At 40.8% G+C, this 19,390-nt stretch overlaps 1 protein-coding gene across 5 annotated transcripts in view; it reads right to left on the bottom strand.

The window, feature by feature from the left end:
- The window catches only part of CRIM1 (cysteine rich transmembrane BMP regulator 1), a 208,624-nt gene that overhangs the window by 158,354 nt on the left and 30,880 nt on the right, over positions 1 to 19,390 (bottom strand). For all 5 annotated transcript variants that reach the window (XM_060169096.1, XM_060169094.1, XM_060169095.1 and 2 more), the window contains exon 2: positions 1,373 to 1,546. In XM_060169096.1, the coding sequence (XP_060025079.1) occupies positions 1,373 to 1,546 (174 nt within the window). The remainder of the gene's footprint in view (positions 1 to 1,372; positions 1,547 to 19,390) is intronic.

Consider the following 19,390-nt stretch of genomic DNA (forward strand, 5'->3'; position numbering starts at 1 on the left):
GTATGAATAATTAATTTAATAGACATTTGACTGCTTCAACTCTACCCCTGAAAGTTTATACACTGAAGTTGGCAAAATATACTATTTTTTCAGCGGACAATGGGGGTGAAGACGGGGGAGCAAAGAGCCGCAAGACAATAAAAACGAGTTTGGTAACTGTGCTGTCTATGGCATAATGTGATTCAAAAAAGACTTTACATGGTTAGAACTTGGCTTGTCAGTCATCCACTGTGTAGAGCTGAGTTTTTCAATTTTCAAATTCAAGGACTAGAATAAATGTTATCTAAGACTCTCTGTGTTCCCAAAATTTTATTTCTGTTGTTTTCTATTGTACTCTCTTTTAAAGATTCAGCAGCATTGGTAAACACAAAGAGAAATGCTATTTTAGAGGCTACTGCACATTTCCCATTCTTTACTACCATTTAATATGTCTGAGAAACTTAATACAATTCAAAAACTTCAGCCCTTGCTCTACTGCCCTTATAAGCTTGATTTTGGACCTGGAAAATCCTGGGTATTCCAAACTATATTACCAACTTCTCCATCTTTGAGCAGCATCATTGTAGAGACGAAAGGTATATTTAAGAAAGTCTCGTTCAGTCTTCTTTTTTCCCTGAGCAGAACCTGGGGCTCAGCAAGAGTTCCATGCTGATCAGGGGCAGGGCTGAGACTCAAGCCCATGCCACATCCTCTGTTAACTCTGGTGGCAAGGCACAGCACTCAGCTCTGGGCATGCCACCCCTAATTACTTGATTACTTCATGTTTTCAATTCCTAAATTTCTTTTCTAGGTTTTATGCATGAATGTATAAAAGTTATGGGCCACGTTATTTTGTTATTTTAATGTGATTTCTGACTTCATTCCAGAGGGGAAGCACCCAATGACCCATCCACACCTATATGATTTTGAGCCAATCTCAGCCTCCGATCGCCACTGCACGAATCTCCCACCTCTTCTAAAGAGATGCACGTTCTTGCCAGATGAGCTGCATTTCTAATTAGCGCTCTCCTCATGGAGCACCATCCTATGGTAAATCACGCGGAATGGACGTGGTAACAACAGATGCTGACCTCAAGCGTGCCACGTGTGAAATCATCCACTATGCAGAGGTGACCCAGGCAGGCTGGCACAAACTATCCTGGCCATACTACCGCAGCATGACCATCCCATCGCTTTCAGGAAACACACACGTGCGTGGACACACAGGCACACATATGCCATCACGTCCGTACCTAGTCAACATTCTGCATCTTGTTTGAGATCATCAAAGCTACCAATCGCTCTAAGCTTGTCTTTGCCTTTTCCAGCTCAAATACCATCACTGCTCTGAGTTACACAATGCTAACACTTATGACTGAAAATGTGTACTTACCTTCAATCCTCTTTAAAGCTGAAAGGCACATATCCTTCCTTGGAAACTCAAAGGGATTGTTACAGGTTCGAATGGTGTCACACTCACATTTCCCATTGATTATATTGCAGCCAGAGACAAGGTTTTCATTGCATGGTTCAAAACCAAGCAGTTGGTCATCATCCCAGTTCTCATCTGTAAAACAATTAACAACCACATAATGTTTGCTTGTTAGCTTCATTCAAAGGCCCGTCTGAGGGCTTCCCTGGTGGCGCAGTGGTTGAGCGTCTGTCTGCCAATGCAGGGGACACGGGTTCGTGCCCCGGAGCGGCTAGGCCCGTGAGCCATGGCCGCTGAGCCTGCGTGTCTGGAGCCTGTGCTCCGCAACGGGAGAGGCCCACGTACCGCCAAAAAAAAAAAAAGGCCTGTCTGAAAGCAAAAATGTGCGAGGATGTCAAGATTAACATCCGATTTTGACACCTCAATTTACGAAACACAGTTTGGCTGCAGTTTTACAAATGAATGAAACTCAACCTCCTAAAAAAAGAGAAGACTGAAATATACCCATACACGTCAACATTAACTAGCTATATATACAAACGTTTCTGATCAAAAACCACTACTCCTCTGATGTGTTATTACAGAAACAATTGAGATTCCTTTAAATTTCTTCATTTTAAACAAAGATTCCAGGATTTTCCCATGTTCAATAAAACTACATCTGTCAATCGACAAAATTATTCCAAAAAACCCCCAAATTTTTTACCCCATCTGGTAGAGACCAGCTTCAGGTTTAAAACAGCTCTGCAACTTCATATATCAAGGCAGTGCTAATAAATGTAAACAGACACCACCCAAGGAGTCAGGAATGGGATACAACGGAGGAGGTGCCCTCCAATGCACTTCAGTACAAATGCTAATGTCCATTACTGCCCACAACCAAAGCCAGAAACAACAACAAACAAAACTAAGGGCGACAGCCTAGTGAGAGGCTGAGGTCGTCAAAGTCTGCGGCTGAGACCGTATCAGGGTCCTGGGTCATGAAATGGAGTTGACTGTAAGAAATAGATTTTAAAACCAACTTTCACGGGAACAAGTTCAGACAAATGAAACAAACATAACACAACCACAGCAAGACTCAATCCTTAATAATATTCCTCATAGTTGAAATGCCTCTTGTAGGAAACCAGACTATTTCTCTGAGTCTCTGTGATGTTATGAGTTTTTCCCCCCTCTTAACATTATCTTTAATAGATACTTTATCACACCTTAACTGGGCACTGACTATTAAATAGTAAACATGTTTCTGATAACCATATCTGGAGAGAATCTTTTAAAAGTGCTTGAATTTAAGATACTTAAACTTGCTGCTCAAAGTAAGGCAGGTATAAAGACATCTGAAGAATGTCTTTTCACAAAAGACAGCGCAAACAAATGGCTATAATTTTTATAAGGCTAACTTTTCCTTCTGGTGACATCGTTGACTTACTGCCTAAGTCAGGAAAAGACTGTTCTCCCTCACTGAAATAAATAATTTTCTTGTCAAGGGGTCTTTAGAAGGATATCATTTACAAAATAAAGAGCTTCAGGGTGATTATTTGAAAAGGGAGAATAGAAAATCTCCTGTGTTTTGATTTCAGAAGATCAGGCTCTCTTATTTGATCAAAGCTTCATCTCTTAGTAAAACAATTTTAGAAGTTTAAACAAAAACACAAAGTATCTGTTTTAAGATTTATTTTCCTATTTAGCCTGTATTTGGTCTTTAGAAATGACAGGTATATAACATGTATACACACAAAGGGACATTCCTATCTTCAAGACAACAGTGAAATTACTAAATTACTTTGAAAGGAAAACCAGAATAGAATATACTGAAACAACTCAACACAGTAAAGTAGGTGATAATTTAGTCTCTGGTTATAACACGTGACAAAATGGCTCACGTAAACAATTTCTTACCTCTATGTTTAATTGTTGACATGTTATTAGTACCACCAGCCTAATATAGTTCAGCAAAATTTACCGTAAAGAAATTCTTTTGACTGTATATTCAAATTTGTAATTCAAAATTAGTTCAATCCTAGGAACCTAAAAATCAGTAAGAAACTCAAGTAACATTTGAACTACTGAAAAACTGTATTTCTCCTCTTTCCCGTCCCATATTCCAAGAAATCTTTATTACTATCTTTGTAAATATATGCAGTTAATGTATCACCAAATCAAATGGATTCTGATGCAGATTTCTTTTTCCACAATAAACATCCCTTCCCTCCATCGTAACTGGAACTCCCTGAAGACATCACTCTCCTGAACCACTGCAGCATCCTCTAACCTGTCTCCTTGCACTACCCCATTTCCCACACTGTCAACCAGCATCACCTTCCTCAAAAGACAAGCCTGGGGCTTCCCTGGTGGCGCAGTGGTTGAGAGTGTGCCTGCCGATGCAGGGGACATGGGTTCGTGCCCGGTCCGGGAGGATACCACATGCCACGGAGCGGCTGGGCCCGTAAGCCATGGCCACTGGGCCTGCGCGTCCGAGGCTGTGCTCCGCGACGGGAGAGGCCACAACAGTGAGAGGCTCGCGTACCACAAAAAAAAAAAAAAAAAAAAAAAGACAAGCCTGCTCATTGGTTCTCTCTTGCTAACAAGAAAAAGTCCAAACATCCTAATGCCCCAATAAGCACACAGATTCTCACTACAAACCCTCAATAAATGTTCCCATGCCTTTGCTCACAGAATGTCATCGCCTGGAATACCTCCTTCTCTCCTTCCTCTTGATAACTCCTATTCATTTTTCAAGACCCAAGTCACATGTTACCTCTTTGAGAAGTCTTCTCCAACTCTGAGCTCTCTATCCTCCACGCTCCTACAAACACCTGTGCACACCTCTTACCCTTTCCAATAATGGTTTCACGCAAGTCTAACTTCCCCATTAGACAAAGAGTCCTCAGGTGCAGGAGGAGCCAGGTCTTATCCAACTTTGAACCCCCTTAACCCCAGGACTTAGTACAAGTGTTCAGTAACTCTATCTAGTTTTCCATGTCACTGGTATGGTCAATGCTGTTGACTATGCTTTTTGGGGTTTTTTTTTGCGGTACGCGGGCCTCTCACTGCTGTGGCCTCTCCCGTTGCGGAGCACAGGCTCAGCGGCCATGGCTTACGGGCCCAGCCACCCCGCAGCATGTGGGATCTTCCCAGACCGGGGCACGAACCCGTGTCCCCTGCGTCAGCAGGCGGACCGGACTCTCAACCACTGCGCCACTAGGGAAGCCCTTTTTTTTTTTTTTAAACAGAAAATTTCTTGTAAACAAATGCAGAGATGTATAACAAGGAAAACATGTTTCATTATAATGAACATGTTTACATAATAAAAATCTTATTCAAAAACCTTATTAGTGAAGCATTAATGAGGCAGGCATTTTGAAGAAATGCTCAGACATACTTTGGTACCTTTCTCTCTAGGCATCAACTGTCATTCTCTTTCCCAGTTCAGCTCTAGACTTCAGCCTCTTATCAGCTGGCTGGCATCAACAGCCCCTCCAAGAAGTCCATCTTAGGGCCAATTTGTTTTCACTGCCAGGTGTTTTTCTCTGCCTCCCCACAGGAAGACCATATCCCCTGAGTGTGGAATCAGAATTAAAAGGCAAATTCCCTTAATGCCCTCTCCAGCTCCTTACTGTTCTCAGCAGAAGCCTCTTGGCAACAGCGACAGGCTGCACCTGATGGTGCACAGGTAAGCCTGACCACCCCCTCAGGAAATGTCATGGCCACCCTGTCCAGTCAGGAGGCATCTGACTCTAAAGCCAAAAATGTCTTACATGCTCTTATTTTCTTTCTTGAGAGGAAACCCTTTCATTTCTATGCCCCCCATCCTAATCAATACTTTTTCTTCTTGGCAAATAGTTCCCTTAGCAACCACTGCTTTATAGGATCAAGTACAACATGGTTATGAGACAAATGCTTTTATGTTTTTCTATTACAGAACATTATACTTTACTGTAACAGCCATCCAACACGGATTGAAAGCAAAAATTTAGTAAAGTCTGATTATACAGAAATCAAATCTGAGCCTAATAGTGTCACTGACAGCACTTGGCAAATCTGATGTTTTAAAATCTCTTTTCCTAAGTAAATCCACATATACAGCACAAGGATCAAGGTTCTGATTCTGATATAGTTTCTGATTTCTCCTTGGACTAGTCAGGACTTTAAGAACAAGGGGCGGGGGGATTAAAAACAGGAGTACTGCCCTTTAACTATTTATATCAAGTAGTTTTTTCCTAGTGCTTTCCATGCGACAAGATGTAGTCTCCAAGGCTGAAAGGTCAAGATAATTGAGATACCTCTGCAAATGTATTTTTAAGTTTGTAACTTCTGCAAGATACCAAATCCGAATGTGATTTTCTCTATATACAAAATGAAAGAAATGTGATAATTTCATGTATGAATTAGAATTCATGCATGTCCAAATATATGCAAATATGTGAGTACTCCAGCGAAGAGTCAGTTATAACTAACTGCTACCCTGACATCTCCACTTGGATATTTAGAAGAAACCAGGAAATGATATTTTACCTCGAGACAACCGCGGGACTTCAGTAGGCAGAATTATTTCATCCATTCTTCCCATTTCATTCCAGAGAATGTTCACAAGATGTATAATCAAGAGTTGAAATTTAATAAAATTAATAACTTGTACTGATTCAATAAAGGGCATTCTTAAAGGAAACTGATTTTTTTCCCCAACATCTTTATTGGACTATAATTGCTCTACAATGGTGCGTTAGCTTCTTCTGTATAGCAAAGTGAATCAGCTATATGTATACCCATATCCCCATATCCACTCCCTCTTGTGTCTCCCTCCCACCCTCCCTATCCACCTCTCTACGTGGTCACAAAGCACCGAGCTAACCTCCCTGTGCTATGCAGCTGCTTCCCACCAGACATCCATTCTACATGTGGCAGAGTATGTCCATGCCACACTCTCACCTCGTCCCAGCCCACCCCTCCCCCTCCTCGTGTCCTCAAGTCCACTCTCCACATCTGTGTCTTTATTCCTATCCTGCACATAGGTTCTACAGAACCATTTTTTTCTTTTTAGACTCCATATATATGTGTTAGCATATGGTATTTGTTTTTCTCTTTCTGACTTACTTCACTCTGTATGACAGACCCTAGGTCCATCCACCTCACTACAAATAACTCAATTTCATTTCTTTTTATGGCTGAGTAATATTCCATTGTATACACGTGCCACATCTTCTTTATCCATTCATTATCCAGTGTCGATAGACAGTTAGATCGCTCCCATGTCTTGCTTATTGTAAATAGTGCAGCAATGAACACTGTGGTACGTGATTCTTTTTGAAGTATGGTTTTCTCACTGGTATATATGCCCAGCATTGGGACTGCTGGGTCATATGGTAGTTCTATTTTTAGTTTTTTAATGTACCTCCATACTGTTCTCCTTAGTGGCTGTATCAATTTACATTCCCACCAACAGTGCAAAAGTGTTCCCTTTTCTCCACACCCTCTCCAGCATTTATTGTTTGTAGATTTTTTTGGTGATGGCCATTCTGACTGGTGTGAGGTGATACCTCATTGTAGTTTTGATTTGCATTTTTCTAATGATTACTGATGTTGAGCATCCTTTCATGTGTTTGTTGGCAATCTGTATATCTTCTTTGGAGAAATGTCTAGGTCTTCTACCCATTTTTGGATTGGGTTGTTTGTTTTTTCATATTGAGCGGAATGAGCTGCTTGTATACTTTGGAGATTAATCTTTTGTCAGTTGCTTTGTTTGCAAATATTTTCTCCCATTCTGAGGGTTGTCCTTTCATCTTGTTTATGGCTCCCTTAGCTGTGCAAAATCCTTTAAGTTTCATTAGGTCCCATTTGTATATTTTTGTTTTTATTTCTCTTTCTCTAGGTGGGTCAAAAAGGATCTTGCTGTGATTTATGTCATAGAGTGTTCTGCCTATGTTTTCCTCTAAGAGTTTTATAGTCTCTGGTCTTACATTTAGGTCTTTAATCCATTATGAGTTTATTTTGGTATATGGTGTGAGGAAGTATTCTAATTTCATTCTTTTACATGTAGTCCAGTTTTCCCAGCACCACTTACTGAAGAGGCTGTCTTTTCTCCATTGTATATTCTTGCCTCCTTTACCAAAGATAAGGTAACCAGGGGCTTCCCTGGTGGCGCAGTGGTTGAGAGTCCACCTGCCGATGCAGGGGATGAGGGTTCGTGCCCCAGTCCGGGAAGATCCCACATGCCGCGGAGCAGCTGGGCCCGTGAGCCATGCTGCTGAGCCTGCACGTCCGGAGCCTGTGCTCCACAACAGGAGAGGCCACAACAGTGAGAGGCCCGCGTACTGCAAAAAAACAAAAAAAACAAAAAAAACCCCAAAGATAAGGTAACCACTTGTGTGTGCGGGTTTATCTCTGGGATTTCTATCCTGTTCCATAGATCTATATTTCTGGTTTTGTGCCAGTACCAGACTGTCTTGATTACTGTAGCTTTGTAGTATAGTCTGAAGTCTGGAAGCCTGACTTCTCCAGCTCTGTTTTTCTTTCTCAAGATTGCTTTGGCTATTCACGGTCTTTTGTGTCTCCATACAAATTGTGAACTTTTTTGTTCTAGTTCTGTGAAAAATGCCAGTGGTAGTTTGATAGCGATTGCATTGAATCTGTAGATTGCTTTGGGTAGTATAGTCATTTTCTCAATGTTGATTTTTCCAATCCAAAAACATGGTATATCTCTCCTTCTGTCTGTTTCATCTTTAATTTCTTTCACAAGTGTCTTACAGTTTTCTGCATTCAGGTCTTCTGTCTCCTTAGGTAGGTTTATTCCTAGGCATTTAATTTGTTTTGTTGCAATGGTAAATGGGAGTGTTTCCTTAATTTCTCCTTCAGATTTTTCATCATTAGTGTATAGGAATGCAAGAGATTTCTGTGCATTAATTTTGTATCATGCTACTTTACCAAATTCATTGATTAGCTCTAGGAGTTTTCTGGTAGCATCTTTAGGATTCTCTATGCATAGTATCATGTCATCTGCAAAAATGTGACAGCTTTACTTCCTCTTTTCTGATATGGATTCTTTTTATATCTTTTTCTTCTCTGATTGCTGTGGCTAAAACTTCCAAAACTACGTTGAATAATAGTGGTGAGAGTGGGCAACTTTGTCTTGTTCCTACTCTTAGTGGAAATGGTTTCAGTTTTTCACCATTGAGAACGATGTTGGCTGTGGGTTTGTCATATATGGCCTTTATTATGTTGAGGTAAGTTCCCTCTATGCCTACTTTCTGGAGGGTTTTTATCATAAATAGGTGTTAAATTTTGGTAAAACCTTTTTCTGTATCTATTGAGATGATAATGGTTTTTCTCCTTCAATTTGCTAATATGGTTTATCACATTGATTGATTCGTGTATATTGAAGAATCCTTGCAATCTGGCGATAAACCTCACTTGATCATGGTGTATGATCCTTTTAATGTGCTGTTGGAGTCTGTTTGCTAGTATTTTGTTGAGGATTTTTGCATCTATGTTCAACAGTGATATTGGCCTGTAGGTTTTTTTGGTGACATCTTTGTCTGGTTTTGATACCAGGGTGATGGTGGCCTCGTAGAATGAGTTTCGGAGTGTTTCTCCCTCTGCTATATTTTGCAAGAGTTTGAGAAGGATTGGTGTTAGCTCTTCTCTAAATGTTTCACAGAATTCACTTGTGAAGCCATCTGGTCCTGTGCTTTTTGTTTGTTGGAAGATTTTTAATCACAGTCTCAATTTCCATGCTTGTGATTGGTCTGTTTATATTTTGTATTTCTTCCTGGTTCAGTCTCAGAAGGTTGTGCTTTTCTAAGAATTTGTCTATTTCTTCCAGGTTGTCCATTTTATTGGTATATAGTTGCTTGCAGTAATCTCTCATGATCCTTTATATTTCTGCAGTGTCAATTGTTACTTCACCTTTTTCATTTCTAATTCTATTGATTTGAGTCATCTCCCTTTTTTTCTTGATGAGTCTGGCTAATGGTTTATCAATTTTGTTTATCTTCTCAAAGAACCAGCTTTTGGTTTTATTGGTCTTTGCTATCATTTCCTTCATTTCTTTTTCATTTATTTCTGATCTGATTTATGATTTCTTTCCTTCTGCTAACTTTGGGGTTTTTTTGTTCTTCCTCTCATTGCTTTAGGTATAAGGTCAGGTTATTTATTTGAGATGTTTCTTGTTTCTTGAGGTAGGATTGTATTGCTATAAATTTCCCTCTTAGAACTGCTTTTGCTTCATCCCATAGGTTTTGGGTCATCGTATTTTCATTGGCATTTCTTTCTAGGCATTTTTTGATTTCCTCTTTGATTTCTTCAGTGATCTCTTGGTTATGTAGTAGTGTATTGTTTAGCCTCCATGTGTTTGTACTTTTTACAGTTTTCTTCCTGTAACTGACATCTAGTCTTACGAATTGTGGTCGGAAAAGATACTTGATAGGATTTCAATTTTCTTAAATTTACCAAGGCTTGATTTGTGACCCAAGATGTGATCTATCCTGGAGAATGTTCCATGAGAACTTGAGAAGAAAATGTATTCTGTTGTTTTTGGATGGAATGACCTCTAAATATCAATTAAGTCCACCTTGTTTAATGTATCATTTAAAGCTTGTGTTTCCTTATTTTTTTTCACTTTGGATGATCTGTCCATTGGTGAAAGTCGGTGTTAAAGTCCCCCACTATGATTGTGTTACTGTCGATTTCCTCTTTTATGGCTGTTAGCATTTGCCTTATGTATTGAGGTGCTCCTATGTTGGGTGCATAAACATTTACAATTTTTATATCTTTTTCTTGGATTGATCCATTGATTATTATGTAGTGTCCTTGCTCGTCTCTGTTATAGTCTTCATTTTAAAGTCTATTTTGTTTGATATGAGAATTGTTACTCCAGCTTTCTTCTGATTTCCATTTGCATGGAATATCTTTTTCCATCCCCTCACTTTCAGTCTGTATGTGTTCCTAGGTCTGAAGTGGGTGTCTTGTAAACAGCATATATACGGGTCTTCTTTTTGCATCCATTCAGCCAGTCTATGTCTTTTGGTTGGAGCGTTAATCCATTTACATTTAAGGTAATTATCAGCATATATGTTCCTATTACCATTTTCTTAATTGTTTTGGGTTTGTTATTGTAGGTCTTTTCCTTCTCTTGTGTTTCCTGCCTAGAGAAGTTCCTTTAGTGTTTGTTGTAAAGCTGGTTTAGTGGTGCTGAATTGTCTCAGCTTTTGCTTGTCTGTAAAGGTTTTAATTTCTCCATCGAATCTGAATGAGATCCTTGCTGGGTAGAGTAATCTCGGTTGTAGGTTTTTCCCTTTCATCACTTTAAACATGTCCTGCCACTTCCTTCTGGCTTGCAGAATTTCTGCTGAAAGATCAGCTGTTAACCTTATGGGGATTCCCTTGTATGTTATGTGTTGCTTTCCTCTTGCTGCTTTTAATATTTTTAATTTAAGTTTTGATCATTTGATTAATATGTGTCTTGGTGTGTTTCTCCTTGGATTTATCTTGTATGGGACTCTCTCTCTGCTTCCTGTACTTGATTGACTATATCCTTTCCCATATTAGGGAAGTTTTCAACTACAAACTCTTCAAATATTTTCTCAGTCCCTTTCTTTTTCTCTTCTTCTTCTCGGACCCCTATAATTTGAATGTTGGCACATTTAATGTTGTCCCAGAAGTCTCTGAGATTGTCCTCAATTCTTTTCATTCGTTTTTCTTTATTGTGCTCTGCAGTAGTTATTTCCACTATTTTATCTTCCAGGTCACGTATCCATTCTTCTGCCTCAGTTATTCTGCTATTGATTCCTTCTAGAGAATTTTTAATTTCATTGATTGTGTTGTTCATCATTGTTTGTTTGCTCTTTAGTTCTTCCAGGTCCTAGTTAAACGTTTCTTGTATTTTCTCCATTCTATTTCCAAGATTTGGGATCATCTTTACTATCATTACTCTGAATTCTTTTTCAGGTAGACTGCCTATTTCCTCTTCATTTGTTTGGTCTGGTGGGTTTTTACCTTGCTCCTTCATCTGCTGTGTATTTCTCTGTCTTCTCATTTTGCTTAACTTACTGTGTTTGGGGTCTCCTTTTCACAGGCTGCAGGTTTGTAGTTCCCTTGTTTTTGGTGTCTGCCCCCAGTGGCTAAGGTTGGTTCAGTGGGTTGTGTAGGCTTCCTGGTGGAGGGAACTGGTGCCTGTGTTGTGGTGGATAAGGCTGGATCTTGCCTTCCTGGTGGGCAAGACCGAGTGCAATGGTGTATTGGGGTATCTGTGAACTTATTATGATTTTAGGCAGCCTCTCTACTAAGGGTGGGGCTGTGTTCCTGTCTTGCTAGTTGTTTGGCATGGGGTGTCCAGCACTGGAGCTTGCTGGTCATTGAGTGGAGCTGGGTCTTAGTGTTGAGACAGAGATCTCTGAGAGGGCTCTCACCGATTGATATCACGTGGGGCCAGGAGGTCTCTGTTGGACCAATGTCCTGAATTCAGCTCTCCCACGTCAGAGGCTTAGGCCTGACAGCCGGCCAGGGCACCAAGACCTTGTCAGTCACACGGCTGGAGAAGGTGGGCTATGAGTTGATTGCCAGCCACTTCCCTGTTGTAGCTCTGTCTCAACTGTTTCCAAAGGCCACCCAGATACATTGGGTTATTCCACCATTCCTCAGAACTTACACATGCCAGTCTGGGATTTGTAGATGTCCTCCTGATACTCTTCATTGAAATACCTTGCATTCATGGTGGTGAGAGATATGCTAATAGTGTTGGTTCCCTTCAGTTCAGAGACTGGGACAGTCTGAGCCTTCATGTGGCCAAGTCAGGAGCAGCTGGCCAACAGTCCGAAAGTGATGTCATGTCAGATTCCAAGAAGGCTTTCTGTACCACAGAGCAGTAGTCCCAAGAACCCGCTCCGCTCAGCTGTAGCGCTCTGGGGAACTTGATGGGACCCCTAAACAAGGATTTCTGCCGGCCCTAGAGCCTGACTTGCCCACCCAGGCAAGGAGCTGAGGAGAGCATCTCCCGGCCCTGTCTCACCAGAGAAGTGGACCGGAAACTGATTTTTTATTTGGTTTGTTATTTGGTTACTAGTATTTACTTTACTGCAAGCACAGAGCGGTGACTGACTAACACAGTTTGGGGCCATAGCCTCTGCTCATGCTAAGATGCCAGCAGTTTTACCAGCATTGTTTTTGCACCAGCAGTGCAAATGTCGACACAGAATAAAAGCAAATAGTATGTTAATATTACTGTGAAAATAACTTTGACCTCATGTACTACTTGAAAATGTCTCAGGGCCCCCCAGGGGTCTGTGGTCCACATTTTGAGAACTGCTGCTCTAAAGATCATGTCTTGCTGGTACACTTAGGCCAAGACAGCATAGGACCCAGGTTTGAGAAATAACAAAAGATACTGGGTACCTCTTCCCCTAACAGTTACTACTGAACCATAAAAACACATTTCTCTAACGTGATTTTTGTTATACATAATTTGGAACAAAATGATGTCAGTATAATGCAGAAGGTGTGTTGGTTCATGTGTGACTTCCCCCAGCACATTAATGTTATAAAAACATCAGGAGAAAGTTTTCTCACAATAAAAGGAAAAGTCTTCGCAGTTAAATGAACACCTTAAGAAAAAGCTTATAATCTTGCTTAAATTCCTTCCTTCTAAATGGCTGCTCTAGTGGTTGAACTTTCCACTACATTTAACTGTCCGGGGAGGTTCAATGTACAAATGAAAAAGCTAGAGATATTCTCCCGTGTTTAAAAACTCATGATGAACAAACTACCCCTGGGGACTTCCCTGGTAGCACAGTGGTTAAGTATCTGCCTGCCAATGCAGGAGACACAGGCTCGATCCCTGGTCCAGGAAGATCCCACATGCCATGGAGCAGCTAAGCCCATGCGCCACAACTACTGAGCCTACTCTCTAGAGCCCATGAACCACAACTACTGAGCCCGCATGCCGCAACTACCGAAGTCCGCTTGCTCTAGGGCCCATGTGCTGCAACTACTGAGCTCATGTGCTGCCACTACAGAAGCCCATGCACCCAGAGCCCATGCTCCACAAGAAAAGCCCCCACTCGCCACAACCAGAGAAAAGCCCACGTGCAGCAATGAAGACCCAACACAGCCAAAAAAACTAAAAAAAACAAAAAACTACCCCTGGATCTTATATTTAATTCTGATGAAACTAGTCTCCATTCAGAGTAAACATCTGTGAGGTTCCCATGCCCTGAAGGAAGCAGCCTGAGCTCATGAGTGTGTAAGGCTGCAAAGGATGGGCTGTCCAGGCTCCAGATGCAAATGTTAGGAGCAGCTTACCTGAGTCAGGAGCTTTATTTGGAGTCTTATTGTTTATATTTATCCTCTGTGTTCACAGTTCCATAGGTTTTGAGTGATCTGCCCCATCCCTATTTTTCCCAACAGCTCTCTTACCTTTAGTGTAGTGAATGATTTTGCAAAAAAAAAAATTTTAAGAGTGTACATGTGGTACCAAAGCAAAAACACCTGTACTTCCAATAGTCACCTTCAGTCTAACCCTGGACTTGGTCTTTCTGTTCCACAGACTACTTTCCAATATTCTTGATGATGCCTGAAATTCCTTCTTTCCACAGTTGATATAAAAGATTCTAAGTGCAAAGACTACTGAGAAAGCAGTTGTGATCCTCAGGGTAGGAGAGGGGAAAAGTATGTGAAAGAAGAGGAGTCTTGGAAGATGTACAAAGACAGCCAGCTCCAGATCTGGGAAGCAGCAGCCCCGGGGGCTACACCCGCTCAGTGCCCAGGAGCTCAAGGAACCAGCCACGGCAACCCTGGCCCAACTGGTCCCAGATTCCACCTCTCTGCTTGTCAAAATATATTTCCATCTGCTTGCTGGTGTCTGAAATTCCAGTAACATGGAATAAAATGTTTCAGGTATGACTGCACTTATTGGACAAAGTACTGTGTGTTCATCTGAAATGTCCAACTTCCTGAAGGCAGAAGGCATTTGTAGACTCAGAGCCTTACCTTTTCTACCTCATATCAGCTTAGGGTAATGGAGTTTACTCCAAACCAAGATACGGCTACACCCCATTATGTGGCATTCTACTTACCAGAAACACGCTATAGCAGATATTAAAAAGCAAGACACAGGGCTTCCCTGGTGGCGCAGTGGTTAAGAGTCTGCCTGACGATGCAGGGGACACGGGTTCGTGCCCCGGTCCGGGAAGATCCCACATGCCGCAGAGCGGCTGGGCCCATGAGCCATGGCCGCTGAGCCTGCGCGTCCGGAGCCTGTGCTCCGCAACGGGAGAGGCCACAACAGTGAGAGGCCCGCGTACCGCAAAAAAAAAAAAAAAAAAAAAAGAGCAAGGCACAGATTCATGGTACACACTCAGAACCTCACAGTAATGGAATTCTGTTGGCAGAAGAGAGGCTGCTGGGAATATATATCAAATTAATTCTCCAGCTGTTCACATATCCCTGTGGCTACAGTAAGATACAAATAGCTAGTACTGGCATCTCTTTCCATGCCAGCCTAGAAACTCCAGTGTAATGTAAAATTGCTGCTCTTAACTCCCCCAGCTCCCGACTGGCTGTTATCGTGCATTCAGCCCTGCTCAAGGAGGAATCTAATGCAGTGAGCTTTCATTCTCTCTCCTTCCAGCTTAAAACGGATGATCCAAGAGCTGGTGCTTCCCTTTCCCTCTCTTCCTCATGCTGTAATCAGTGCAAAGCAAGAAGGGCAAAATTATGGTTATCAGTAGAAATGATTCATGACATAAAAATTTGTTTTATAGGCATTTCCACAAAGTAAAACTATGTTAGGCATATGTAACTATGTATCAGAGTAGACCAAGCCTTAATCTAAAACAATGGAAATACTAAAATATGCACACAATTTGTTTTTGAGGACTCTTAAACTGATGCAAACCTCTAAATATATAACAAACAAACATGACCACTGATTCATATTATGTCCAAGTGGGGAAGTCTTTGAAAAACAAACAGTACTGAACCAATTTACTAAATCAATTTATAGTAAAACATTTATGAATGATAAGCAAATGTTCCATTGCTGTAACTGTTGTCAACACCTCAGCAATACACCTATCAGAGGAGGACCAGGGACGAACTATAGCATGTAAAGTCATTCGTTCAACCATTCTTTCTTTCAAACATTCATTCCTCAATCAGTTATTGGTATCTATTATACATCAAGAACTGAGCAAGGTACTAAGGATTTAAAATGCTAGGAAAGAGGAGTTTACAGTATAATTTCCCACTACTCTAACCAAAATCATACCTAGTATGTGAATAAAATGTTTCTAGGAATCTTGAAACAGAGGAAAAGATTAAGTAAGGGAAGGATAATTTCCTTTTTGATAACAGGAAGCTGGTGGGGACAGAGAAGAACTTAATTCATGAAGCAAGATGAGAAGAGGAGAAACCAGGGCTACAGAACACAACTCTCCTATTTCAAAATTCTGCCTAAATTAGGGACTACCTACCCTCAATTGCATATAGAAAATCAGATAGCCCAGAGGTCTGTTCTCATGGAGAGGCCCCGGCCCAGGGGACCACAACCTTAGCTTTGTCATTAGAGTGACCCTGAACAAGGCATTTGGCCCCCTCGGCTCCAATTCATTTCATCACTAAAACGGAGGTGGGATGGGTAATCTGTGAGGTCCCTTTAGACTTCCTCCTTTTGTTTCCTTGGTTCTGGCATCTTAGTTGAAACTGTACAACGCTAACCATTTACTGGTCACAGTGTCAGAGAATCACACGCTTATGGTGGTCACAATTTAAATTTAAAATAATTTCCCATTTATCAGACCAGTTTAAGGTCTGGAAAACAATCACTGTGCAGAGTAAGGCAAGCCAAAGGTGCTTTTAATATAACAAATATCACTTTGCAGGACCCTTCTAGCACCTCCAATCCTAGAGGATTTACTGGCTGAGATCCCAACAGATTAAAACAGGATTGGTCTTGAATTGATAACTACTGAAGCACTGAGTCATTACACAGTTGCCTCTACTTCTGTATATATTTGAAAACTTCTATGATAAAAAGGTGTTTTTTTTAAATGGGAGGAGATTATGGGAAAATTAATCAAATACTTAAAAATGAAGAACAATAGATATGTCACATGTCAATATTGATGGGACACAGCTAAGGCAGTGTTTAAAGGGAAATTTCACAGGAAATAAGAAAGGTTAAAAAAAATGAGCTAAGCATTCAACTGAAATTAGAAAATGATCAACAAAGCAAATCCAAAGAAACAAGATGAAGTTAATAAATACATGGAGAAAATCAATGTAACAGAGATAAAAGCAATAGAAGTGATTAACATAATAAAAACTAATTCTTCAAAAAGATTATTAAGATACCTCATAAATGACTTATGACTAACAGTCCCATATAGCATGTCACCTCATCCAGGTACTTGGACACATAAATATATTTTTTCAACCAGTTTCTCTTTGGTGTGGTTTTACCAGGAAGTTACTCAAAGTCAGACACTAAATGGTTACATTTCTGAAATTTTTTAAAATAATCAGAACAGGATACTTGATTGCTCATGGAAACTCTTCCCTAGCTACAACTAGTCTGACTGAACCCAATGGTGTAGAACTCAACCCCCTTACATTTCCCCTACTTTGAGACTGAATCTCAATATTTTAAAAGGAAAATCTCAGGCCTCCTCCACTGGCCCATGCTTCTGCAGTGCTGGACTGGCCTTCTGGTCAGGCACATGTCGTTATTAAGCAACAAAGTCTTCTCTGAGCATGAATGTCCACTAAAACATGTAACCCCTTGTTTAACCAGCTTCAAAGAATATTGGTTTTGTTATCAAATGTACTGCTGCTTAAAAACTGATACATCTTAGTTGAGGGAAAAATTATCTTGGAGAAGTACCTAATTCTTTCACATTTCCTCTCTTCATCTAGATCCTCTAAAAGCCGTCCTTAAAGCCAGGTGATTAGCCATCCCTTAGGTACCTGGTTCACAGTGTTTTATTCTCCTACAGAGGTGCTTTGGTGTAAATAACACCTAGTGAGGGTGTTATAAGAATAGCCCTATCAGGCTTCCCTGGTGGCGCAGTGGTTGAGAGTCCGCCTGCCGATGCAGGGGACACGGGTTCGTGCCCCGGTCCGGGAAGATCCCACATGCCGCGGAGCAGCTGGGCCCGTGAGCCATGGCCGCTGAGCCTGCACGTCGGAGCCTGTGCTCCGCAACAGGAGAGGCCACAACAGTGAGAGGCCCGCGTACCGCAAAAAAAAAAAAAAAAAGAATATCCCTATCAAACTTCTTAAGGATACAGAATTGGGAAGCAACGGTCTCCAAAGAAAGTCCAACATCTGGCCATTCCAGTCTCTGGCACGGAACACAAGCCTGTTTAGATTTGATCCCAGTCCACTTCTTCACCCTCATCTCTTCCACTCTTCCCCACTTACTACAGCAATACTTCATAATGATGTGCTCCCAAATGACCCATACTGTTCCTGACCCCTGGGCTTCGCACAAGGTGTTCTCTCTGGCTAGAAAGCTGCTTCTCTTCACCTGCTTTGAAAGCTCCTATTCAGTCTTTAATACTTTCTCCAGGTTTCATCTGCTCTATATAGGGACTAAATCAAGAACTGTCTCCTCTGTAGGAGTTCTGTTATACATCCATTAAAATTATTTCGTTTACAGCAGTATAATGAAATTGCTCATCTAATCTCCACCAGAAAGTGGGTTCTTTTTATCACTGGGCTATCATAGGGCTTGCAAATAGTAGCTTAGCAAAATAAACATCTGCAGAAGGAATAAACAGGAACAGGAGGACCTGAACTTAAGCAAAGCAATCTGAATCTTTAAGTGCCAAACTTTTTCTGGAAAGTAAGTTTGGTGGTAGGAGGAAAGTCAATTATTCAGAAATAACTGAGAAACATCTTTGGATCTCGGTCTTCCTACTTCTGAAATATTAATACTAACTCAAATTTTCTTTTAGCCTCAACATTTTATTATCCAACACTTCCACATATCAAATATTTACATGTCAAATGAGTGAACAAGTGTAATATTCCTCAACCATGTTGGATAAATAACTTAAATAATAAACTCTATTATCTCCCTTCCTACCACTTTTGTCTATCATGACCATAATTAGATAATGTGACGCAAGTTAATGCCTCTTGCCAGAAAGGTACTTGTGGATATAATACACAGTATCATTTTATAAATATTAATGTATGCTCTACCCTAAAATCTGTTAGTCAAATGACCAAGAGTCAAACAGAAGGCTAGATGTGGGAATGCCTTTTTTTCTTGGCTGTACTCATCCAACAGTGTAAATCACGACAGGGAGAAGAAGAAATGTGACCAGAATTTCACACAACAAGAACAACAAAATGAGCATGATATTCTGAAAATAACCACTTTGAAAGATATACATTTTTCATTATACTAGCTGAACAGTTAGCACAGATAATGAAGCACATTTCATACCTACCCCGCCAGTCAAATCTTCTGATAACAGCTAACAATTCCTGAGCCAGGGACCTTACTAGGTGCTTTCCATAGACTTACACATTTAGCTGAGGAAGAAAGCTAAGCGTGAATTCCACACAGACTTATATCACCAAACAGGCAACAAGAGGAATTGAAGAAATAGGGAAGTAAGGTGGTTGAATGGTTGGACAAAATGTCAAGTCCAAGTGAGTCTAAAGAACCCAAGCACCAGGGAAAAGAAAGAAAGAAACACTGCTATTTTTCCATCTCATACTGGAGATGTCCATCTCGAGTGAATATGGCCTAGAGACCCATGGCGGACGGTCATCACCACAAGGGCTGGCAGAGCCTCTCTGACACCTTCTCAGCCAAGACAATGGAGTTGCTGGAGAACCTTTGGAAACATCCAAGAACAGAAAACCCAACAATATAAACATGACCTCAACTATTCTATCATCCAGGAAACAAAGGTTTCCTTGTGAAAGCAATAATGCCTCCACATAAAGCAATACTCCTGAGGCGAAAGTAATGAT

This window comes from Lagenorhynchus albirostris, chromosome 13 (genome assembly GCF_949774975.1).
Source record: "Lagenorhynchus albirostris chromosome 13, mLagAlb1.1, whole genome shotgun sequence".
Lineage (NCBI taxonomy): Eukaryota > Metazoa > Chordata > Mammalia > Artiodactyla > Delphinidae > Lagenorhynchus > Lagenorhynchus albirostris.